This window comes from Musca vetustissima, unplaced genomic scaffold (assembly GCF_032173495.1).
Source record: "Musca vetustissima isolate MV318-11 ecotype Yass unplaced genomic scaffold, APGP_CSIRO_Mvet_v1 utg97109, whole genome shotgun sequence".
Classification (NCBI taxonomy): Eukaryota; Metazoa; Arthropoda; class Insecta; order Diptera; family Muscidae; genus Musca; species Musca vetustissima.
In genome coordinates, this window is record NW_026883955.1 from 14856 (window position 1) to 42606 (window position 27751).

General features: G+C 34.0%; 1 protein-coding gene across 1 annotated transcript; it reads left to right on the forward strand.

Annotated features, from left to right (window-relative positions):
* Window positions 1-13243: 13243 nt before the first annotated feature.
* LOC133330945 (probable G-protein coupled receptor Mth-like 10) lies at window positions 13244-22099 on the forward strand. The gene is made up of 5 exons (XM_061539342.1): window positions 13244-13922; window positions 14004-14192; window positions 20311-20574; window positions 20642-20846; window positions 21895-22099. The coding sequence occupies exons 1-5, from the start codon at window positions 13244-13246 to the stop codon at window positions 22097-22099; spliced, it is 1542 nt and encodes a 513-aa protein (XP_061395326.1).
* Window positions 22100-27751: the final 5652 nt, after the last annotated feature.

Sequence of the window (27751 nt, forward strand, 5' to 3'; positions counted from 1 at the left end):
AAACATTTTTTTGCGAATGGCGGGCACGATAACTCAAAAACTAATAACCCAATCGATTCCAAATTTTTACACGTTTCTCTGTGAGTGTATAGCTATCGTATGAACTAGGATAAAGCCAATCGGTGAAGATCTTCCTTATTTTTTAACTTGGTTTTTGGTCAAAAATCGGCGATTTTCCAAAAATATTTTTTCAAAGGTCCGCTATTTTTTTAATTTTAGAGCGAAGTCAATAATCCTAGTACATACGAGAGCCAGACATGTACTCTTTCTAAAACCGTTGGAATTTTCGGATTCCGATGTTCCAGTGAGGAGTTATCATCCCCGCCATCAAAAATAAGGACTTTTCTTTAATTACAAAAAACAACAACAAAACAATAACAAAATTTTTTTGTAAATTATTTTTCTTCTCTTTTAAATCTTCAAATATATATGTACAAAGTTACAAACATTAACAAGCATTGGTATTGATTTACCAGCCCATTGAAAATCTTGAATAATTTAAATCGAGAATGGGTGGGGTTCCCTTAAATGATACAGAAAACATGTTGTTTTTATATCTGGACTCATACTAAAGCTGCATGAGAATAACAATTAGGGGCAATTCAAAGCCATTCATTGTTTACTTATATGTGCTGTACTTTTGCTCGTATTTGTTTTTTTGTTTATATGTAGTCTTATATTCGTCACACAATATATTAATATATTAATATTAAATAAGTTGTTGCTTTTTTCTTTGGTTTATATATATGTACACTGAAAACTTTCGAGAATTAACGTCATTGTGTATTGTATGAGAGAGAGAGTACATTAAATGGAAATTCCCTCATGCATATCTGCCCTGAAGGAAATGTGGGGTGTTGTATCGCTTTTGTCTACTATTGTGGCGACGTGTCTTCATATTTTCAACAACTTGTCTACATATCATGTAATAAGAAGAATCATTTGTTATGTTAACAGCCAACTGAGCATGGTTATTTTTCTTTTATTAGAAATATGTTGGCGGCAATAATGGATAATGGATAATTAATTTAATTAATTGGTGATGAAAAAATTTTGAGCAAAAGAAATTATAACAAATTTATAAGTGACATATATGACCTTTTGTCTATATCTAAAAACTACTGACTTACTACTGACCATGTCACTAGTTCATTTCCAATGACAATCACATGTTAAATGCCAATACATAGTAAAATGCATTGTGTATATAGCCGGTCAACAGTATTGGTGACAATATCAATAGTTAGTCAGTAGTGATTTTCTATAGATGTTTCCTACAGGGTTGCTTTGGTGTTTGTGAAATACTCTCCCGCCTATGCCAAACAACGGCAAATTTAAATTGAGATAGAGAGTATGTGTGGTATGCCTGCAAGCATTTTTATCGCCTAAGTAAAGAAACAGTCACTTAAATTCTGGTATAGCATCGTCGCCGACTATCGCTTTCTTATCGAAAATGATAAAGTTAACGGGAAGAGTTGTACCACGTTCACGAATATACTAAGCCTGTTTATTTTTGTTTCATTTTTACAATTCAGGAATAACTGTAAACTATCGCTTTTATATCTAAGTGTAGTAACGGAAAAGTTACTACACGACGTTAAATGTAACGGTGCAATACAATTGTTGTTGTAAATCGCTTTTTTAAAAGAAGGAAGTTACGAAAATTACATTTTTTTCTCTTGTGAAGATAGAACTCACTTCCAAATGCTTGCAGGCATGGCCTATAAATAAGGTCACCCAGGGAGACCAGCTGATAATCGATACCTCTCAAGTTTGCTGTCAAAATGCATTATTGCGAATTGACTTCCATTATGAAAACGTAAACAAAGTCGAAATTTTTGACATTAGACTTGAGAAAAAACAGCTGTTTTTCGATTTCGATTGCTATCTTGGTGACCTTATTAATAGATCTTGCTTGCAGGGTTGTTTTCACAAAAACGTCAAAGGCTGAGCAACACTGATACGATGCACCAATGATAAACAGTTGAGCGGTATAAAATGGATTCATGCATTTAACAAAAAAAGTAAAAGCCAAGCCGAATAGGGATTTGAAAATATCGAAAAGGTGTTGCGATAGCAATGACAAACTTAATATACACTCCACCATGTGGTGGAGGGTATACAAACCTTTATACTATTTGCGTTCCCTTACATGCCCGAATCTAAATCTGCTAAAATTCCGCAAAAGAAAAAAATAGCAGAATAATTTCATAAAAATTGCGGCTGGGCCGAACTTTATATAAAATAAATAATAATAAAAAAATAAAATTAAAAAATAAAAACAAATTGCATCAACTTTAATAAGAAAATGAACAAAATCACATTTTCAATACCAAACATGAAACGAAGTTCCAGATTCGAAACATAATGATTCGAAACAAATATTTTGAGATATTACAAACGATGTATATGCATGTCAGCCATGCTAAATCGACTCAAAAACAAAAAAAAAAATACTCTTCTGAAATATGTTCGAAATGCTAAGAATTCCATTGAACAGTGTATTGACCTTAAAATTTAAAATAGAATTGATCACATTCTCTCTCTCTCTCTCTCTCTTTCTCAGAAAAAAATAAATAAAACAAAAATAAAGAATCGTGTAAGAAAACATGACGTGAACATCATTTAGTTTCCAAATTTTTGCACTTCGAATACATTTCCTAGTAAATTGAAATCGAAATAATAATTGAAAACGGATTTTTTTGAAAGCATTTAAACAACAATTTTAAAGGATATTGGTGTTTGTGAAAGGTAAAATTATGTAAAAATACCTGTAAGTTGACGTTTTGAAAACAATTACAGTTTGTAATGTGAAAATAAAAAATATTGTATTTTACTTCTGTATGTTATTGATATTCGCAAATGTGGACATAGTTGACAGTAATGATTTTCGAAAAAAAAACAAAGGAATCTGACAAATAATTTAAACAAATAATTTTGAAACTTTTTTCGGAAACCCAAATTTAAAAGAAAACAACAGGAATAATAACTTATGACCGTTGTGTTATTTTTGAAGGATTGTCACACATTTTTTATTGTTTTCCGCTCCAGAACTTTTTGTACGGGAACATAACAATGAAATTATACTCGGAAATATATAAAATGCAACTGGTAACAGGTAAAAATGTCGATATGTTCGGTCGGGCCAAACTTTTTTTATACCCTCCCCACCACGTGGCGTGCATTTCAAAATTCCCTAAGTCGATCGGAACATTTATGTGGGTATAATATTATTGCGTTATGTGGTTGTAGGTTGTACATGTTCAAATAGTGTTCCAAACTGCAGACACTAAAGTTGGTAAGGATATTTTCCACTCAATGATAATTAAAAATATCAAATTGCTCCCAATTTGGTTGAAACATGTGCTCAAGTTCACTAAAATACCACATTTTGGAATGTAGCATCATATGGGGGGATTTTTCTATGCTTCAATTAGCGGCCAAAGTGTGCCGCTTGATGCAAAAACCGTAAAAATTGCTAAAAATGACGCAACGTGCATACGATTTTTATGCACATCAGATTTCAGTAATCACCTATGAAAATACCCAAAAGTACATCTATTTTAAAAGAATTGGTTAAGAACCGCGGATGTGCCTCCACAATCAATTTTTGATAAAATAGGCATATTATTCACGTATCGATGTATTTTTGACCTATTTTCAAACAGATTCGCGAATATGATAATACAAGCATGAATGTAGGTATCAATTCGAAGATAAACTCGATTACATACGCAAATTAGTCAAAATACGTTTTTGCTGTTTTTCCTTCATTTATGGTACCTATATCCGCCGTTTTATTGGGTGGAATTGAACATGGCTGAGCTCATTAGATTCGGCACGTAAAAAACTAAAATCTTGCGGGGTTCAACGGCATTTGGGTGGACCTTCTTAAATTTAGACTCAAAAACCAGTAAGGAAAGTAGTAAAGTCGGACTGGGCCGACTATATGATACCCTTCACCACTTTGGGTATATTCTACATATGTATTTCGTGCAAATCGAAACATATATAGGGACTTTGGTGCACCAATAACCTTAACAATAACCCAATAACCGGATCAATATATATATATTAGGAGCTATAAGGAATATATATATATATATATATATATATATAAGGGAGCTATATCTAAATCTTAGCCGATTATCACGAAACATTGCACATATCATTCTAGACTTAATTCAGTACGCTATGTCAAGTTTCGTGCAAATCTGAGGATATTTAGGGACTTTGGTGCACTATTTACCTAAAATCGGACGAAAATATATATGGGAGCTATATCTAAATCTGAACCGATTTTCACGAAATTTAAGACAAATCGTTCTAGACTTAATTCAGTACGCTGTGCCAAATTTCGTGCAAATCGAAGGATATATAGGGACTTTGGTGCACTATTTACCTTAAATCGGTCGAAAATATATATGGGAGCTATATCTAAATCTGAACCGATTTTCACGAAATTTAACACACATCGTCCTAGGCTTAATTCAGAATCGTGCAAATCGAAGGATATCCACGAAATTTAACACACATCGTTCTAGACTTAATTCAGAACTCTGTGCCAAATTTCGTGCAAATCGAAAGATATAGAGGGACTTTGGTGCCCCATTTACCTTAAATCGGACGAAAATATATATGGGAGCTATATCTGAATCTGAACCGATTTTCACGAAATTTAAGACAAATCGTTCTAGACTTAATTCAGTACACTGTGCCAAATTTCGTGCAAATCGAAAGATATAGAGGGACTTTGGTGCCCCATTTACCTTAAATCGGACGAAAATATATATGGGAGCTATATCTGAATCTGAACCGATTTTCCCAATTTCAATAGGGTTCGTCCTTGGGCCGAATAAGTGACTTGTGCCAAAATTCATCCAAATCGCATAATAAATGCGACCTGTACTTTGTTCACAAAAATACATGGACGGACAGACGGACATGCGTAAATCGACTCAGAAAGTGAACCATGTGTCTATCTCGTTTCCTTTTGCCTGTTAAGTGGGCCACACACGTCAAACAGATCCACTAAACTTCATTTCGTATTTATTTTTGAAGCGTGAAGATGGACCGCGATAGTGATGACGGAAAAAAGACCAAATATTTTTATTTATTATAAATGTATTAAATACATTTATTTTATTCCGGGAAAAACATGTTTATTTGCCACACAGTAGAATATGTGTAAAAAACATCAAAAAATCTTCCAAGTGCATATGTTTGACATTGTCCGCTTATCCGCACTCCACGAAATTTCGCAACAAATGAGAATATATCAACACACCAGACCACAGACGTCAAACATGTGCGCGTCGCACAACTAAAAATTAAAAATTTTTAATTTCTTTCGATCGGTGTGAACACCTTACCACACACGTCAAACATTGCTTCGATTCACACCGATCGAACGCACATGTTTGACGTGTGTGGGCCACTTTACAAACATATGCACAAAGACATAATACCCTGTACCACAGTGTGGTGAAGGTTATAAATAGGTTTTTTTTTTATAGAAATTTACGCACCAAATTTTCGTCTTTGGAATACAATTGCAAAGAAGCTACGGTGCGCACATTCATGAGATATACACTAAATGACGCAGAATCACGAGTTCTACAAACCTCTAATAAGTTTAGCCGATTATCTGGTTGCGCGTCCTGATTAAAAAAAAAAAAATTCGATGGTTGGCAACACTGCACATCGAATTCAAGAGAAATTACCCACTTTGACAGTTAATCGAGACATCAGCTGCGGTAAATGGACTACCTATTCATTGTGCCATGATCGAGACAAAGACAAATGTTTTTGTTTTGATATTCTTTATTCGAAATTTATTGTCAACTAAAAATTCACTGTCATAACTTGCCACCTGTTTTATGCTGGATTCGATTCCATACTGGACATTCGACTCTTTTTTTTCTATGTATTTAAAAGATAGCAAACTTTTTTAAAACGTTTTGATGAGTAATTGTTGTTACTGGGAAAATGTGTAGTAAAAGTTTTACGAATGCTCATTGTAAAAACCAGTGAGCGGAGCAGTATAGTCGGACGGGGCCGACCATACGATACCCTACACAACTACCACGAACTCTACCTTTCTGAGGATGTTTATTCTGAGTCTGAGTAGTATTTCGTGATATTTGCCCCCTGTTGTCCGATTAGAGGTCAACAACACCTCTTTCTTACTTTTTTCGAATATTCAGTACAGTCCTTCTAATTACTTGTCCAGATTACCTTCACGGTGGGTTGTGTTGTGATTTTCGGATTATACTCTACTCGAAAACACACAAAAAATTATGTTTTCCGTCCATTTCATCCCAAAATTGTATCCTGATCATCACCGAAAATTGTAGGCGTTGTTCTTGACTATAACTGGAACTTCATGAAAAATGTCAAAGCCATCAGCGCGATATTTCTCCCTCTAATGTGGTAATGGGTTACTAAATAATATCTGAATACGTAAGCACCTGTAAATATTTGACTGTAACTCCCACATCTGAGTAGATACATCACTATATTTGGTATCAATTTAAAGGCCAACCACTCCTCTTGGATATGCTATCAACTCCTGGGGTCTACATCCTCCAGGAGTAAATATATATGCCATAGAATACAAATTTTGCCATTTTTCACACAAAAGTCAGGGTCCATTTGACCCGCTAAATATTGACCGATCTTTATCAAAACATGCATGCTTATTCTCTGGCCCGATCCCCTTCTCCATGCAAAATTTCGCGGTGTTAGGGCCATAATTGCGGCCTCTGGAGCGACCAGAAAAACCGACAAAAATTTAGTATTTGGTCCATTTCATCCCCTAAATATTAACCGATCTTTTCCAAAAACAATAGGGGTCTTCATTGGCCAGAACCCATCCTACATGCAAAATTTCGTGAAGATTGGTCCATAACTGTGGCCTGTATCGTGTTTACAAATTATAATGGACAGACGGACGGACGGACACACATGTCTAGATCGACTCAGCTAGTCGAGATATGACGATCGGTATACTTAAAGGTGGGTCTAGGATCAATATTTCGCGGCGTTACAAACATTTGGGGCTGCACAAAGCTATAATACCCTGACAACATAGTTGTGTAGGGTATAATTACACTTGGTTATTACAATATGCTTCTTGCCATAAACAGTATAATATTAAACACCAACAGCTATCGTCGTGCTACTGGAGCGGATTGTTGACTATTATTTTATTTATTCTGTGGCAAGTGGTTACTTGATCTCTCGTCCATACATTTGCTGAGATAATTACATTCCATATATTGTAAGTAGGTGATTCGATGAACATTTCAACACATTCGACACATACTGTTATCGCTATTCGTTTATGATGGTACTACGGTTTAATAAGTACCACGGCCCTGGATTATAAAATCGTAAATAACGTCTAAATGTTTTACATTTAACTTGAGAGATAACACCCCTGTTTTCCGACATCGATTGCCCACTGGCTGTCCTTAATAATAGATCATGAATTCTTGATTTTATAATGGTGTTTTTAATATTTTAAAATTTTTGCCACACATTGCTACTGCAGGGTTCGAATAAGTTCGATCATGCCGGACGTAGCGACTTCGTTACGTTATCGTTTCAATTTTTTTTATTTACACCATATTTGATAATATTTTGAAATACTTAATATTTAAATTAGCTTGAGGTTAAGTGTGTGAGTGAGTGACTGACAGATCATCGCCCAGAAGAAACGGCTGAAGCGTGAAATTTTGAGTGAGTGTTGTTATTGGTGTGTAGGCGAGAGATAAGGCTGGGTTTTTTTGGAAATTCGAACTAGAAGGGTACGAAAAGTACTAAAATATACCAAATATGGTACTCTTTATATTAAGAGAACAGGAAGAGCTATTTGGAATGTGGGTCACTGATAGGAATTTGGACAGATTTACTAAAGGGTTTTTGGAAATTCGACCTATAAAGTACTAAAGATTACTAAATTTAGTTCTAATTGTATATATATATAGGGGAGAGGGGGGCACCTTTGAACACTTTTTGCTTTCAAGCCTTATAAAATTTTTTATTTTATAATTTTTGGTTTCATGTAAATTTTAACTAATAGGTACATATGTAACATTTAAAATGAATATACATATGGCATACTATAAGCTTGATAAATATATTTTATTAATATTTTAATGGACGAACTCAAAGTGTTCAGGGGTTGACATTTTTTAACGACATGGTTTTTTACAGTGTTTATGTTCAAATACGTATGTATTTTATTAATACATCCCAGTAGTTCGAGTAACTGGTTATGAACTAGTTATTTTACTAATTACCTGTAACTACCACTAGTTACCACATCATGCCCTAGACTGTTGAATTTAACATGGGTATGTCATTGGGGAAGTCAATTGTCCCCTGCCTGCCTTACTAGTATACAGCCATTTCGGTAGTACAAAATGGCAGTACATTTACCTAGTTACGTATATATAACAAAGTAGATTGTATAACAGTTTGGAAATTTTCAAATATTTTATAAAAATAATTCTGTATACATATATTTATTTGTTTATATTTATTATAATAGAGTATTGTATGCAATTATACTGTTTGATCGATCTGTAAATCTCCAATTCGCGTTTCTTTTGTCGCCCTAGTCCTTTTCAAATCTCTCTCCCAGGTGATATAAAAGTCTCTGAAGAGAAGATTGAGATTTAAAATTAACAAAAATTAAAAGATTTATATATGATCATCGAAAACTCACCTTTAGAAAATCGGTGGAATATCTTTTGAGCATTTATTGATGTGTTCCGGACATCTATGGAGCGATATCTCTTCCTGTATCGTTACTAAATATCTACAGAACAAATGTAATGTTTAGTTTGAAGGAACCGCTCCTAACCCTTTGTGTGTTCTCTTAATCTGAAAGGGCGAAATCTTTAGAAGCCCACCTGGAATGAAGCCCATATAAGAATTACATCTGTTTATGTTGTGTTACAAAATCAAAACTTACCTTAGATTTATATGAATTTCATCCGAAAATAGAAATTCAGGTTCCACATCACATGGTATGGTACATTCCACATAGTATATCACGAATATATTTTGCGAAAAACAAGCTTCTATAAGACTTTTTCTTTTAAAAATCCGAAAATTACTAAAAAGTCTCAGCAAAATGACAAAACAATTGTTCTGTTTTGTTTTGCCTGTGAAAATTTATATATATAAAAAAGTCGATTCATTACCCTTTGCATTACCGGTAACTACGGAATTGGAATGTTATACTTAGACAACTTTTTCAATCGACAAATAAAGCCAACAGTCTACTTTATGTTCCATTTTTGGATATAAAGTAACTAGATCGCTAAGTAACTAGCTATATAACTATGTAATTGAAGATAATTGATATTTTTTGAACAACTGGGATATCAGAAATCCATTAATACATTAAAAACTATAAAAAAAATGTCCAAAATTTGAAAAATTTAGATCAAAGGTTACTAAAACATAAAATGACATAAAAACAAAAATTAATATTGTGAAAAATACAGTTAATTTCGTAGTCTTTTTATCCCATTTGAAATTTTGAGAAATCGAAGCCAAAAGTTAAAAACTCCGCTTTTTACTCGAATTTAATGGGCATCTTCAAAGGTGCCCCATCCATGGCATTTTACGGAAATTTAAAATAACTTTTTTTGTAATAAATATATATGAAAGAAATTACATTAGTTATGTTTGAAATTATTGTTGGAATGCAAAAAAATTGTTTGACGAAAGAAAACTATCACAGAATTCTTCCGGCGCCCTTACAACCAAATGAATAAAAGTTTACAATGACACTGTGAAAACATGGTCACCCATGCACAATTTGTCGACAATTGAAAAAGCAAGCCAAAGTGGTTTACGCAGATAGAGAACAAGGTTGTCATATACAAAAATGTGGTTGCGGGTCGGAAAAATATTAAACCAAGATTTTATGAGCGCTGGTCACAAGTGCCCCACGTTCAAAGGTGCCCCCCTCTCCCCCATATATTTAACATATATAGCTAGAATCGTGAAATTTAATATGGAATACATGTAGGGAAATCGTGTTGATCTATGGAAATGGTTTAAGAAATTCGTACTTATCTATATAAAAAGTATAACGTGGTACTAAATTTGGTACTATTTGCATTTTAGAGATGGAATCCTGAAAATCGGAATTTAGACTATTATTGGAGTACATGATTGAGGTAGCTTTAAAAAAATCGTACTTATGTGTACGAAAAAAACTAAATTGTACTAAATTTGGTGCATGTTGGATTTAGGTGAATAGATAGAGCTGGAGTCTTTAAATTGGGAATTAAAATTACTGTTGGAGTGTAGGATTGACGTAGTTTATGAAATTCTTAATTATAGAAACAAAAAGTACTAAATGTTACCAAATAGTTTACAAATGGTTTTTGCGTCAACAGATAGGGCTGAGATCCTGAAATATTTAATTAATATTGCAGCTGGAGTACAGGATTTAGATATGTCGGAAGTTTTGAAAATTCGTCCTTATGTACTAAATTTGGTACAAATTAGATTTGAATGAACGGATAGAGATTGAAAATGTACATTTGAAATGAAAATTGCAGAATTAAGGCTGTATTGGAATTTCGTACTGATGGATACTAGAAGCACTGAATGGTACTAAATATGGTACAATTCGTTTTGTGTAAGCGGGAATCCTATAATTTGAAATTAAAATTAAGGTTGGAGTGTAGGATGAGACATGGAAGTAGTTTTGAAAATGCGTAATTATGTGTGCTAAATGGTTTTAAGTTTAATACAATTTAGATTTGAGTGAGGTATAGAGATGGAATACTTATATTTGGTAATAAAATTATTTTTAGAGTACAGGATTAAGACAGTGTTGGAAATTCGAACTCATAAGTACGAAAAGTACTAATGGTACAAAATATGTGAAATTGAGGAAGTTTTAGAAACTCGTACTTACGTCTATGAAAAGTAATAAATTGTACTAAATTTGTTGCAATTTGGATGTTTGTGAACGGATAGAGCTGGAGTTCTTAAATGCAGACTTCGGGCCGCCCCCCTGGGTACGTCCCTGGTTTGTAACAGGCAAAAGGAATCGAGATAGACCCATGGTTCCTTTTGAGAATATGCATAGAATCACATTCTGAGTCGATTTATGCATGTCCGTCTGTCCGTCCGTCCATGTATTTTTGTGAGCAAAGTACAGGTCGCATTTATGATCCGAATTGGATGAAATTTGGCACAGCCCATTAGTTTGGCCCAAGGACGAACCCTAACGAAAATCGGTTTAGATTTAGATATAGCTCCCATATATATTTTCGTCCTATTTTAGGTAAATGGTGCACCAAAGTCCCTGAAAATCATTAGATTTGCACGAATTTTGGCATAGCGTACTGAATTAAGTCGACAACGATGTGTGCTAAATTTCAGGAAAATCGGTTCAGATTTTGATATAGCTCCCATATACAGTTTCGCCCGGTTTTAGGTAAATGGTGCACCAAAGTCCCTGAAAATCATTAGATTGGCACGAATTTTGGCATAGCGTACTGAATTAAGTCGATAACGATGTGTGCTAAAGTTCGGGAAAATAGGTTCAGATTTAGATATAGCTCCCATAATTATTTTCGTCCGATTTTAGGTAAATTGTGCACCAAAGTCTCTGAAAATCATTAGATTTGCACGAATTTTTGCCTAGCGTACTGAATAAGGTCTAGAATGATGTGTGTTAAGTTTCGTAAAAATCGGTACAGATTGATATATAGCTCCCATATATAGTTTCGTCCTATTTTAAGTAAATAGTGCACAAAAGTCCGTGCAAATCTTTTGATTTGCACGAATTTTGGTATAGCGTACTGAATTAAGTCTAGAATGATGTGTGTGAAGTTTCGTGAAAATCGGTTCAGATTTAGATTAGCTCCCATATATAGTTTCGCCCGATTTTAGGTAAATGGTGCACCAAAGCCCCTGAAAATCATTAGATTTGCACGAATTTTGGCACAGCGTACTGAATTAAGTCAAAAATGATGTGTGCTAAATTTCGTGAAAATCGGTTCAGATTTAGATATAGCTCCTATATATAGTTTCGCCCGATTTTAGGTTAATGTTCCATCAAATCCCTGCAAATCTTTCGATTTCCACGAATTTTGGCATAGCGTACTAAATTAAGTCTAGAATGACGTGTGCTAAGTTTCGTTAAAATCGGATCAGATTTACAAACACCTCCTATATATTTTTTTGTCCGATTTTAAGTAAATGTTGCACTAAAGACCCCAGCTAGGCCGATTGACGCAACGTACTGAAGTTAATATAAAATAATATCTAGCAACTTTCCTTGAAATTGGTTCAGATCTAGATAGGTTTAGCTTCCATATATAATTTTGACTTATTCATGTTTATCGTACACCAAATAATCAATGGGTGTTTGATTGAGATTAAATTTTAAACAGTGCAGCATACCGAATAGCGTGTGTCAAGTTTGCTTTAAATCATTTTACAAAATTTACCATAGGTTGCAGAATGACATGTGTAGGGATTGATGTTAGTCGGTTTAGATATAGACAAAGATCACATATTTAAGTTCGTTCAATTTCATGTCACTGTTCTTTCGAAAAGTCGACGTCTTTTAGGATATATATGTAGAATATACCCAAAGTGGTGAAGGGTATCATAGAGTCGGCCCAGTCCGACTTTATTACTTTCCTTACGGGTTATTATTATTTTTTGTATTGCCATTCCGCATTCGAAGTAGCGGGCACTTTGCTAGTATGTATATAAGTTTTAGAAGTATTAGTAATAGTAGGGAAGAATAAACAAGTTGTTTCTTATTCGTAGTAGGATATCTAAATTTATATAGAACTTGTTCACGTAGCGAACATGGATTTCGGATAATAAAGTTAGTGAATGGGTCACGTTAATCCAGTTCACAAATCCAGTGGATTATATTTGACGTATACGCTATGGAATTGACATTTGTGATCAAGTGGACTTCGCAAATCCAAACGTTTAAATGTATTTATTTCTGAAAATTATAACAAACAACGACGTACAGTTGCTAGGCGAGATAAGGATTTTCCGCATCCGCACTTTTCCCCCGTGCAATAAGTTTATCAGTTCAGTGTAATCAGTTCATCGTCAGCTTTTAAGGACAACACATTTATTTCCACAATATTTTCCTTATATTTGCAATACACTCCAGTACTAAAATATTATTTTTTTAATTTCAGAACAATCTATGAATTGAATTAAACAAAACATGAATTATATATTATTAGTATGCAATATCATCCTATTAATATGTATCCACATAAATGTCCACGCTAACCCTATAACATTTGATCGGCATACTTTGCCAATTTGCAATTTCGAAGATACAGTCGATTTAACGAATGTCCATCGTTTTACAAATGGCTCATACATTTACGAAAATCGTCTAATACCAGCCGATCAAGTTGCCATCTATGACTATATAGAAGTGTTTGATGGTCAACGTGTACCATATGAACCACATCCACGTGCCTGCGTCTGTCAATATGGAATTTGTCTAAAATTCTGTTGTCATCCGACAAAAGAAATTCTCAACGCCGTTGGCCAGTGTCAGCCAATCGAATATGAAATACCCCAGAGCCAGTTATATGTGAATGTGACATTGAAGAATGGTTGGACATTGCGTCGCAATGTCGCAAGGGAATTTATCAAATTAGAAGGACTACCCTGCCCGTATCCATATGCCTTAATGCCGGAGACATATAAGGAGGAAGAATGGCAAATTATGGATGATGGCAAACTATTGTTGGTCCACTACGATACGATTGTATCGAAAAATGATTATTGTTTGACGCCAGTGAAGACGGCGTCAGATGAATGGTCATTGTCGGCTATGACATGCCCCGTGCCAAATGTTATGTCAACAACCACACGTATTTCGAATGTTGGTATGTTTTTATTAATATTTTAAAATCAGAAAAAGGAAAATATTTTTTTTTTTTTAATTTTGTCTTTGTTGTTGTTCATAGGTGCTGTGGTATCGACATTATTTATGATTTTAACCGTGATCGTGTATCTTGCCATACCCGATCTAAGAAGGAACATATACGGCATGTTTATAATCAGCTGTTTATTGTCATTGGCAATTGGCAACTCCATGTTGGCTTTTGTATCATTGTCGGAAATAACATTTCCCGAGCTTACATGCAGTTTTATTGGTAAGTGAAAAAGGGATAACATTACTTTGAAGGCAGCTGGGTGGAATTCGTAGCTGAATCGAAGATTTATCAAGGCTAGGACCAGGTCAAACATTTAATATAAAATATGTTGCGGGACTTCGAATCTAATAACCTGAAATTTCGAAATTATTGCTAATTTGGTCTGAAAATATGAGAAGGATCGTAAAAAAGACCTTAAATGAAGCGTGGTATGGCTAGGGGCTTCAACATAATTAAATCGACTGGAATATTTAACCTCTGACAACCTAAAACCAGTGAGCGGAGCAGTATAGTCGGACGGGGCCGTCCATATGATAATCTACACAACTTCCACGAAAAACTAACTTTTTGTGGTTCTATATTCTGAGCTTGGGCAATATTTCGCGATATTTGTACCATCTTGACCGACTCAATATTGGGGGACCAATATTGATTACATAGTGTAGGAAATAGTGAATATTTGGAGATATCATTATATAATTTTGAACCCAATATTATAATTGTTTATGTCAATTCTTTCCTTCAGGTGGTATCACTATATTGAGGAGGTGCCTAAATGTCTGCCGATATATTTCATTACAGTAATGTTTGAGTTTTTTTATCACAATATCGTTAGAAGGCGGAATGCTTACAATGCTTACAGATGACTAAATAGTCTTTGTATGGGAAAAATTGACTATTCCCCGTAACGACTACCCAATCGCAACACACGGAACAAATCAGATAACTATTTTAATATAAAAAAACGGGGTGAATATTAATAAATTGTTGGTGGGGAGATTTGTTACCATATACGACTACAAAATACCAAATTTCAGCGAATTCGGTTGAAAAACGCGCTCAAGAACCTCAAGATATCGAAAATTGGGGGTACCCTTATATTGGGGGCTACCCGAAAAAATTGACCTATATTTATAATTTTTTGTGGAGAGATTTGCTACCCAATAAGAACTCAAATTACTAAATTATAGCTAATCACTAAATTACAGCCAAATTCGGTGAAAAAATCTGGTCAAAACCCCCCAAAAAGTGGAAATAGGGAGGTACACTTATATGGGGGCTACCAGAAAAAGTGGACCTATATTTATAATTTTAGTGGGAAAATTTGGTACCCAATAAGAACACCATGTACCACATTTCAGCGAATTCGGTTGAAAACCGCGCTCAAGAACCCTAAAATAACGAAAATTGGGGGTACCTTTATATGGGGGCCACCCGAAAAAATTTACCTATATTTCTAATTTTTAGTATAGAAATTTGTTACCCAATAATTTTCAGCGAATTCGGTCGAAAAATGCGAGCAAACCCCCCCAAAATACCGCAAAATTAGGGGTACCCTTATATGGGGGCTATCCGAAAATATAGACCCATATTGAACATTTTCAGTAGAGAGATTTGCTACCCAATAAGAACACAATGTACCAAATTTCAGCGAAGTCGGTGGAAAAACGCTCTCCAGAACCCCAAAATTCCGAAAATTGGGGGGTACCCTTATGTGGGAGCTATGCCTGAACGTGAACCGATAAAGTCCATCTTCGAACTTGACCTGCCTGCGGACAACATTTGCAACATTTTGGCGATCTATCTCAATTCGTTTAGACGCTAGAGTGATTACAACAGACAGACGGACATGGCTATATCGTCATAGAATTTTATGTCGATAAGTTACAAACGAAAAAACAAAATTAATATACCCTCCATACTATGGTGGAGGGTATAGAAATACACGCTTCAGATAGTCTTTAAAAAATACATAAAAAACATGCTGCGTATATTCCTTGAAAAATATATGAAAAAACTGTGAGCGGAGCAGTAAAGTCGGACAGGGCCGACCATACGATACCCTACACAACTTCCACGAAAAACTAATATTCTGTGGATCTATATTCTGAGCTTGGGTAATATTTCGCTATATTTGAACCATCTGGACCAAATTGAAGCCGACAATTATAACTAATGTTTAGCACAGACCTTCTAATTACTTGTCCAGATTCCCTTTCCTTGTGTTGTGATCTTCTTATTCCCATTGGAGCCTATAGATCGACTCGAAAAAACACAAAAAAATACGTTTTCGGTCCACTTCATAGGAATATAATTATCTGATCGTCACCGAAAATTGTAGGCGTTATCCTTGACCATAACTGGAACTTCATGGAACATTTTAAATATTTAAGTGTAACTCCCACATCTGAGTACATGACCATATAATTGGTATCAATTTAAAGGTCAACCACTTCCCTTGGATATACCAACAACTTTTCGGGTCTATGTCCTTCAGGGGTAAATCTAAACGCTATAGAATACAAATTTTGTAATTTTTCACAGTCCATTTGAACCGCTACATATTGACTGATCCTTATCAAAACAGGCATGCTTATTCTTTGGTCCGATCCCCTTCTCCATGTAAAATTTCACGATGTTCGGACCATAACTGCGGCCTCTGGAGCGACCAGAAAAACCGACAAAAATTAAGTATTTGGTCCATTTCATCCCCTGAATATTAACCGATCTTTATCAAAAACAATAGGGGTCTTTATTGGCCAGAACCCATCCCACATGCAAAATTTCGTTAAGTTTCCTTGTGTTGTGATCTTCTTATTCCCATTGGAGCCTATAGATCGACTCGAAAAAACACAAAAAAATACGTTTTCGGTCCACTTCATAGGAATATAATTATCTGATCGTCACCGAAAATTGTAGGCGTTATCCTTGACCATAACTGGAACTTCATGGAACATTTTAAATATTTAAGTGTAACTCCCACATCTGAGTACATGACCATATAATTGGTATCAATTTAAAGGTCAACCACTTCCCTTGGATATACCAACAACTTTTCGGGTCTATGTCCTTCAGGGGTAAATCTAAACGCTATAGAATACAAATTTTGTAATTTTTCACAGTCCATTTGAACCGCTAAATATTGACTGATCCTTATCAAAACAGGCATGCTTATTCTTTGGTCCGATCCCCTTCTCCATGTAAAATTTCACGATGTTCGGACCATAACTGCGGCCTCTGGAGCGACCAGAAAAACCGACAAAAATTAAATATTTGGTCCATTTCATCCCCTGATTATTAACCGATCTTTATCACAAACAATAGGGGTCTTTATTGGCCAGAACCCATCCCACATGCAAAATTTCGTTAAGATCGGTCCATAACTGTGGTCTGTATCGTGTTTACAAATTATAATGGACAGACGGGCGGACGGACGGACACACATGTCTAGATCGACTCAGCTAGTCGAGATATGACGATCGGTATACTTAAAGGTGGGTCTAGGACCAATATTTCGCGGCGTTACAAACTTTTGGGGCTGCACAAAGCTATAATACCCTGACAACATAGTTGTGTAGGGTGTAATTAATATACCCTCCATACTATGTTGGAGGGTATACACCTTTTTCAAATGTTATTCAAAACATTTTAATTGCAATTCGAGAATTTCATGAAATTATGAAATTCAAAAAATTACATTTGAAATTTAAAAAATTTCATTCGTAATTCGAATATTTCAATTTGAATTTCGTAGAGTTTCATTTGAAATTCAAAGAAATCCATTTGAAATTCAAAGAATCCAATTTGAAATTCATAACATTTCACTTGTAATTCATAAAATTTCAGTTGTAATTCATAACAATTCATTTCAAATTCATACATATTCCTTTTGTGTTACCAATAATATTCTTCGAATTTAAATTTAAATGTTATGAAAAACAAATGGAATTTTATGTATTTCAAATCAAATGTTAAGAATTTCAAATGGAATTGTATTACTTTCAAGTGGAATTTGATAAATTTCAAACGCAAATACTTGGAATTTCAAATGGAATTCTATGAATTTCGAAAGGTATTCTAGGAATTACAAATGAAATTCTCGAATTACAGCTGATATGTTGTAAATTGCAAATGGAATTCTCGAATTGCAAACTATATGTTGTGAATTACAAATGGAATTCTCGAATTACATTTGATATGTTTTGAATAACATGTGAAAAAGGTGTAGAAATACACGCTTCGGATAGTCTTTAAAAAATACATAAAAAACACGCTGCGTATATTCCTTGAAAAATATATGAAATAACCAGTGAGCGTATCGTATAGTCGGACAGGGCCGACCATACGATACCCTACACAACTACCACGGAAATATAACTTTCTGCGGATGTTTATTCCGAGCCTGGGCAATATTTCGTGATATTTACACTCTTTTGACCGATTAGAGATCAACAGCACATCTTCCTTGCACTGACATATTTTCCGAATATGTATTCCCAATATTCAGTACAGCCCTGCTAATTAAATATTTAGATTCCCTTCACCTTGGGTTGTGTTGTGATGTTCGGCCTATTATTGGCATCGACTCGAAAAAACACGAAAAAAATAAGTTTTCGGTCCACTTCATCCAAATATTATTATCTGATCATCACCGAAAATTATAGGCGTTGTCCATGACCATACCTGGATCCTCATGGAAAATTTCAAAGCGATCAGTGCAATATTTCCGCCCTCTAGTGTGGTAATGGGTTACTAAATAATATCTGAATACGTAAGCACCAGTAAATATTTAAGTATAACTCCCACATCCGATCACATACGTCAATATAATTGGTATCAATTTAAAGGTCAAACAATCTTCTTGAATATACTATTAACTTCTCGGCTCTATGTCATTCAGGGGTAAACATATACGTTATAGAATACACAATTTTTAATTTTTCACACAAAAGTCAGAGTCCATTTGACCTGCTAAATATTGACCGATCTTTATCAAAGCAGGCATGCTTATTCTTTGGCCCGATCCCCTTTTCCATGTAAAATTTCACGATGTTCGGGCCATAATTGCGGCCTCTGGAAAAACCGACAAAAATTTAGTATTTTGTCCATTTCATCCCTTAAATATTAACCGATCTTTACCAAAAGCAATAGGGGTCTTCATTGGCCAGAACCCATCCTACACGTAAAATTTCGTGAAGATTGGTCCATAACTGTGGCCTGTATCGTGTTTACAAATTATAATGGTCAGACGGACGGACGGACGGACACACATGTCTACATCGATTCAGCTAGTCGAGATATGACGATCGGTATACTTAAAGATGGGTCTAGGACCAATATTTCGCGGCGTTACAAACATATGGGGCTGCACAAAGCTATAATACCCTGACAACATAGTTGTCAGGGTATTACTAGTCCTTGAAAAAATTTATTTAAAAAATAGTAATTGAAAGAAAAAAGTAATTAACCCTTTGTGGCCCAATGTTGGCCACAGGCGTTTTAGAGCTTATATTTAATATGCAGCTAGTAGATATATATTATTTGGATTTCATATGTCAAGACCTGATTATGGACGATACATATCAAAAGAAAAATCAAAAAAAATCAAAATGTTGGTAAAGTTATGAGCTTTTCAATATAGAGAAGAGGCTAAATTTGTGTACAGTACCAATTTGTGTATACAGTCCAAATTGTTTAAATCGCTTCGTATTTAAATTGTATGAATTCTGCCATCAAAATTATTTTTGATTCTTGTAAAAATTAATATAGAGAATAATTTAAAATGATTTTTCTGTCGATTTTGCATTTGGTTTTCTTGATATTGGACTTTAATTTTTCCGAAAGAATGTACTGTATCTCCCAAATGCAAGGATGTAGCGATGTCAAATTTTGAGCATGTCCTATTTGGGATAGTTGCATTAAATCTGTGAACAGGAATTTGTTCTATGATTGCGGAAAAAAATTCGGGCCTCAAAGGGTTAAAGAATCTACGCTTTGGATGGTATTTGAAAAAATATATATTTGAAAAAATCCATGCTTGGGATAGTGTTTGAGAAAAAAAATATTTAAAAATCCCCACTAATTGTTCGGATATGTCTTGAAAAATTATATTAAAAAAATCAATTTTTCCGACAGTCCTTAAAAAAATATAATTAATCTCGGATATATTTAGAAAAATCCACGCTTCGGATAGTCCCTGAAAATATATATTAAAAAAATCCACACTTCGGATAGTGCTTGATAAGATATATTAAAAAATCTAGCTGTAAAAAACCTTAAAATACATTTTAAATATTTTTTCTGCAAACAATTTCATTACTATATATTTTCTTTTCAGGTTATGTGGCATATTTCTTTTATGAAAGTGCCTACATTGGGTTATCCCTCATTGGCTTCCATCTGTGGCAGTCTAAGGCAAGGCAAAATAAGGGAGTAATTTCTGCTGACATCTCCGAATTGGGTAATAATTCGTATTTCCCCTATGTCCTTTTTACGTGCCTGATAGCATTTGCTCTAACTTTTGCATTGATGGTCATACAAAGTTCGAATATTCACAATGGCTACAAACCGGGCATTGGTGATGAGTATTGTTGGTTAAATGGTAAGCAATATCCTTTTTTTATGGAATTCATTGTGATTTAAAAAAATATTTTTTTTTTTTATTTTAGTACACATCTGGTCGGCATTTTTTTATTTCTTTGCATTGAATGGTATAATTTTTATTTGTGCAATTCTATTCACCTATTTGGCTGCCAAGACACGTGACAGTCATATGGACAAATACGATGATCGTAAACCAATTGTTTATGAAAGTTCCGACTTGATGAAACCACAACAGGGTCGTATTGCTTATGTGCAGGATACGCGTAGAATGTAAGTCATAATAATATAGATATTATTTTTATACCCTTCACCACACTGTAACAGGCAAAAGGAAACGAGATAGACACATGGTTCCTTTTGAGAATATGCATAGAATCACTTTCTGAGTCGATTTATGCATGTCCGTCCGTCTGTAGATGTTAAATTGTAAACAAAGTACAGGTCGCATTTATAATCCGCATTGAATGAAATTTGGCAGAAGTCACTTATTTGGCCCAAGGACGAACCCTATTGAAATTGGGAAAAATCGGTTCAGATTTATATATAGCTCTCATATATATTTTCGTCCGATTTAAGGTAAATAGTGCACCAAAGTCCCTATATATCATTCGATTTGCATGAAATTTGGCACAGAGTACAGAATTAGGCACATCGTACTGAGTTAAGTCTAGAATGATGTGTGCTAAGTTTTGCGAAAATCGGTCCAGATTTAGCTATAGCTCCCATATATATTTTCGTCCGATTTAAGGTAAATGGGGCACCAAAGTTCCTATATATCTTTCGATTTGCACGAAATTTGGCATAGAGCACTGAAATGGGTCCAGAATGATGTGTGCTAAGTTTCATGAAAATCGGTTTAGATTTAGATATTGCTTCTATATATACTTTCGTCCGATTTTAAGTAAATGGTGTACTAAAGACCCATAGCTAGGCCGATTGGCAAAGCGTACTGAAATTAGTATAAATTCATGTTGATTGTGCTTGGGTGCTTGATTGATATTACATTTTAAACAGTGAACCATACCAAATAGCGTGCGTAAAGTTTTCTTAAAGTCTATTTAAAAAGTATGAAATGGATTGCAGAATGGCATGTGTAAGGATTGATGTTAGTCGGTTTACTTATAGATGAAGATCGCATTTTTAAGTACGTTCAATTGCATGTCAATGTTCCTTCGAAAAGACGACATCTGTAAAGATATATATGTAGAATATCCCCAAAGTGGTGAAGGGTATCATATAGTCGGCCCAGTCCGACTTTACTACTTTCCTTACTGGTTTTGTAATAGAATTAATGTATGGGTTTTGTTTTATTTTCCAGGATCTCCATTTACTCCTTGTTATTGCTTGTGTTCCTGATATCCTGGTTCTTGAGCATATCATCGTATTTGGGTGAAATGTTGGGACTCGACAGTGATAATATACTGCTCTACACTTCCGATTTGGCAAATTGCATTGAGGGTCCATTAATATTTCTAGTACTCGTTATAAAACCCAAAGTTATGTCGTTGCTAAGAAATAAATAATCGCTATGGGATTGGTAAGCATCTGGACAGGAGTGGGGTTTTTGGGGACAAATTCACTTGGACAAATTGAGTATAAATTTAAGAAAATAAACTGTGATATTTTGGCCCATTCCCGGCTAAACGTTTGCTTGAGGTGATCGACAAATTGGTATTTGATGCTGAGTCCTGTTGGAATGTGCAAGGACTGCGGCCAAAATGTTTGCGTGCCCAATGCTTTAATACACCCTCCAGAATATTTTCCCGATAATATTCGTCATTTATCATGATGCCACGGTCGATTAATACGAACGGAGAGCGACCATCGGCTGTTATGGCCGTCCACACCATCACCACGGCCGGCACTTGAGTTTTGGTGGCCAACCGGAGGTGCAAATTTTCAGCGATCATTTTGTTTACAAACTGCTAGACAACGAATGTTTTCTCATCGGAGAAAGCCAAATTCGGCAGTTCACCACTTTCGGCCATGAGAAGCAACTCTTCAGCTCTTTTGAGTCTATTTTCTTTCTGTTTGGAATTCCAATAGCTTTCAATTTTTACCGAATCATTTTTCAATATTTGCCGAATTGAATATTGCGATATGTTCAGCTACGAGCCATTTTTCGGCCACTGTGACGCGGGTTTCGATCAATTCGTTTCTTTACTTTTCGAACCATTTTAACAGCTGTCGGACGAATGGCTTAGAAATAACAGCAGTCTGAAGTTGGTTGCAGTTTTTTCATCTCACCGATTTATTCATCACATGCGATTTAATACCGATACTTTTTTCTTTCTTTTTTCAGATATTGCGAAATAACGAAAAAAAAACTCACATAAAAAAGTAATTATCAAGATATATAAAAGATGTTGTCAATAGCAGAAAATGTGTAAAATGCAGAAATCATAAAGACTTTTGATGGCGTATTTACATGGTGATACAGGAGGTGGATTCTGGATAAAAAAAAAAAAAACAAAAAAATATTTCTCACAAAATTGCATTCATATATTTGGTACGTTCCCGTACTGCTAGAATCAGGTTGCCTTAGCAGAAATTTTACAAATGAGTGGTTCATTTTGAAAGTGTTTTAAGTCAATTTTAGGTTCTGATGCAAATCTTGGTTTTAGAGATAATTATAAACTTATCTCTAAAACCAAGATTTACATATTACGTTATATATTCTATCATGTTTAAGGGTACAAAGCCACCAACAAAATTAATACCTCTTAACCCTTTGTGGCCCAATATTGCCCACAGGCAACAACATGTTTCAGAGCTTATATACAAAATGCTGTTAGTAGATATATATTCTTTGGATTCAAGTTCTGACGAAACTTATCACAAGAAAAATCTAAAAAAGTCAAATTTTTGGAAAAGTTATGAGCTTTTTAAAATGGATAAGGGCGTAAATTTGTGTATACAGTCCAAATAATTCAAATCGATTTGTATTCAAATTGTACGAATTCTGCTAACTGAATTATTTCTGATTCTTGTAAAAATTAATATTGTAGCAGTCCATTTCAACAACAACACATTATTTATTTACATTACATTATTACACTAATATTGCAATCGATATTTATGCTAAATACATTATTATGTTGACTAGACTGTTAGGTTACATCCTGTAAAGAAAGCTATGTTAGCCAGTAAACAAGACTAACACTAGTATAACAGTTTATAATGCTTTCACTCAAAGGAGCAACTAACACATATTCTCTTTCTCTCACGATAGTTATGCTTTTTCTATCGCTTAACGAAGCGCTTGTAATTGCTCTCATTTATTAATATTTTTAACGAAAATCAATATTTATTTCTCAATTGATCTCAATATTTAATTTTACGCTCACCCACATATACGCAAATGACTCTCATGTTTTTTTTATGCAAATTATGCTCTCATGTAATGATTATGCTACAAATTTAAGTTAAGTTCTAGACGATGTAATGGATTTGACTAATGGTTAGCTGGTCACAGAAATGATGTTGCATCGTTCTATTGCGATCGATATAGAGAATAATTTAAAATTACTTTTCTGTCGATTTTACATTTGGTTTTCTTGAAATTGTACCTTAATTTTTCAGAAAGAATGTACTGTATCTCCCGAATGCAAGGATGTAGTTATGTCAAATTTTGTCCATATCCTATTTAGGATAGTTGCATTAAATCTGTGAACAGAAAATTGTTCTATGATTACGGAAAAAATTGGGACTTAAAGGGTTAATAACATTTATGAAACAAACCAAAGCCAAACCTTTAAACACTCAATATAAGAAAAATTGGACTTAAACCACTTTTAAAATAAACGACTCAAATAAACCTTGAAATTTATGTTCCCTTTAAGAATGAATCAATTTTGAATGTACTTCGATTTCTACTTTGAAATAACACCAATATTATTATGATTTACAAGATATTATATATTATAATAAGTTTAAGTTAAGTTTATAATCAAAATTAGTTTGTAAATTGAAACATATAGAATCTAACAGAGACTTTCAAGTTTTAAAAAATATACATATTTTACAAATACATAAATATATTATTTTATTTTCCATATTTCCAGAGATATGATCTTGTTGCGTAATATACCTTGAAATAACAGGTGGTGTCCTTTGGAATTGCAAATTTCGAATTTCAAAAAAAAAAAAAAAAATGAATGCTGATAAAGATATACGAAAAAAAACATTTTTTCGAAAAAAAAATTACAGAATTGCAATTGTCGAATTTCGAAAAATCAAGAGCATCCTTGCCGTTAAATTTTTTTCGTTATTACGTACTGTTTTCGAAAAAATCTATATTTTTGGAATGTATCGTTAAAATCGATAAAAATACCACATATTTCAAAACAAGATATCGAAAAACTAAAAATTGTGCTGATTTGTATTAGCCTAGGCCAACTTTTAGTCTGTGCTAAAAATTAATTTACATGCAAACGGAATATCCTTCTGGTACCTCCCCCACAAAGGGACAACATTTTTTTTATATTTATGAATCCAATATCAGGCGAATGAAATGTCCGATTTGAACCAAATTTTCCACAACCTATTGTCAAGCTATTATCTTTCCACAACCTATTATCAAAAATAGGTCAAGTTTGAAGATGGGACCCATTGGTCCACACCTTTTGGTACATCCCCCACAAAGGGGCAAATTTTCAATATCAATTGTCCAATTTGAACCCAATTTTGCACAGCCTATTCTATTAAGAAAATCTAGATCAAGTTGGAAGGTGGGAGTCATCGGTCCATTCCTTCTGGTGCCTCTTCCACAAAGGGTCAACATTTTAAATAATTATGAATTCCATATTGAGTGGAATGGATTTGAACCAAATTTTGCACAAACTATTATCTTTACCAAGCCTAGATCAAGTCCGAAGGTGGGACCAGTCTGCCACCATCTGGTACGTCCTACAAAAAGGGTTTATATTTATATAAAACGAAAAATATAAACTGTGTATAACTCCGAAGACCTCCTCCGCTAATCGCAACACCTACTGAGACTTTTTTACTTGTTAGTAATAGAAATAATATTTAGGGGATAAAATGGTCTAAAAACGTTATTTTTTTCTGGTCGCTCTAGAGTCCACAATTATGACCCGAACGCCACGAAATTTTAATGAAGAAGGGGATCTGTCAATTGAGTAAGCATGACCCATTTCATGATATACGGTCAATATTTTGCGTGGTCAAGGCTCAGTCTTTTGTGGAAAAATTACAAAATATGCTTCCTATGCATGTACGTGTGTGCGTATTTATTTCTATGTGCGCATATATTTACTTCTGGAGGATCTAGGCCGGGCAGTGTAACTAAGGTGAGTCGTTAACCTTTAAAATTATACCAATTATATTGTTATCAATGTACATAATAATATATATTTTAAGGTATTGTTTAGTATTACCATTACATTAGAGGTCGGCCCTGTCAGACAATACATCTCTACTCACTGGCTTTTAATTGCAACTGTTGTATAGACATTAAAAAGTATGTTTCAAACCGTTGTTGATTGATTGTAAATATATCGAATAATTTTCGACTTAACCCCACAGTGCCTAAAATGAATAGACAACAAAACAAGCTTTTATTGTTTAGCTCCAAAAACCAGTATTTCTAATCGACAAATGTTCAACACTAAATGGGATTGCCTATGCCGGTGATCGGAGAGAATGCGAAAGCCTGCATTCCATTCAGGCATGAGCGGAAAGAGATTTAAGCAGCGGCCAAATAGTGGAGGTTCTTTTAGATTTCTCAAAAAAAAAAAAACAAGTTATGTTGGTTGTTTAGACGAGTAGTAAAAGATAGACTCAACTAAAAGGTAGACTCGAGCTTCTCAGTTATTGTTTAAGCTTTGTTCGGTGCGGTTGGTAGTGGAGCGCAATAGAAAGATTTTTGTTTTGTTCGTTTTGTTAGCATTTGGTTATAGCCAAAACAAAACTGGTGGGCGATTAAAATTCAATTTATGATACAACAAAACACTAAGCAAAAAGTACAACAAAAATATTAATAATTCTTTTAATATACCAAACCAAGTAATCAAAAAGAGAAAATAAAAAAAAATTAAAAAATATATATGGGCAATAAAAAAACTTTGGATTACCAAAAATGGCTAAATAATTAAACGTTTCCTCTGCGGATAATAGAAACGTAAAAAACAAAACTTTAAAATAGAAAATAAGAAATAAAAAAGATTAACTCACCTTCACAAATAAATAGGCTTAGCCATCTGAATATCATCATCTTCAGAATAAAAAATCTGAAAATTTAAAAAAAAGAAAAATTAATAATAGAAGTGTAAAAAATACATATAACATTGTGAACGTAAATAAATAATCAAAATCCAGTTTTCAATTGGTTTTCTATTCTTGTTTTGTTTTTGGTTTCTTGTTGATTTTCCAACTTGGGTGAGGTAATCATGCAGAATCGAATCAAAGTCATTGTTTTTTTCCGGCGTATCAACACAGCGTTTATTTTTGAAATTGCGGTTTGTTTTGTTTTTTTTTTTTGGTTTGTTACTATAATAGCAACAACAATAATACAATTTGTATATACAACAACAATAATAATAATTACCATATCACCAAAATTATCGACTAACTAACGTAACCTGCTTAACATCTTTATTTGTTATTCAAATCTACCGGTATTCAATGAGTCATTTGTTGATCCAAAAAAATAAATAAATAAATGTATAAATAAAAAAGGAACAACAACAACAAATTTGCAAAATTAAATTTACAGCTATGAATTGTTTAATAAAATATTTGCATAAACATTTTCTATAGCCTAACACTCTTGGACAAATATGGTGGGTATAAAAAATAAAATAAACAAGGGTAAAGAAGCGGCCAAGTCGGACGAATGAAATTGGACGAATACATATATATTTGAGATATGTATCTGAAGCGATAGCATTAGAACTCAATACACGACAGTCTAGACTCTATACAGTAAGCTATGCAGTATCAATAGGAAATATACACCATTTACAGGGTTGCCCATATTCGACGGACCCATGTTTTTTTTTTTTTAAATCAAAGAAAAAAAAAATAAAAATTTAGCGGTTGGCAATGTTCATCATTTAATTTGTTCCAAGTAGATTTGTTTACATCAATTGTTGAATATGATATCTCTCAAATGGCCGCCTCTGGCGTTGATGATGTATTGTGCCCTTTTTGCT

What these genes read in the sequence shown, in the direction of transcription:
- LOC133330945 (XM_061539342.1), top strand. Translation starts at nt 13,244, where the DNA reads ATGAATTATATATTATTAGTATGCAATATCATCCTATTAATATGTATC. An exon ending in CACACGTATTTCGAATGTTG is followed by an intron (nt 13,923 to 14,003) that starts GTATGTTTTTAT and finishes TGTTGTTCATAG; the next exon opens with GTGCTGTGGTATCGACATTA. An exon ending in GTGCAGGATACGCGTAGAAT is followed by an intron (nt 20,847 to 21,894) that starts GTAAGTCATAAT and finishes TTTATTTTCCAG; the next exon opens with GATCTCCATTTACTCCTTGT.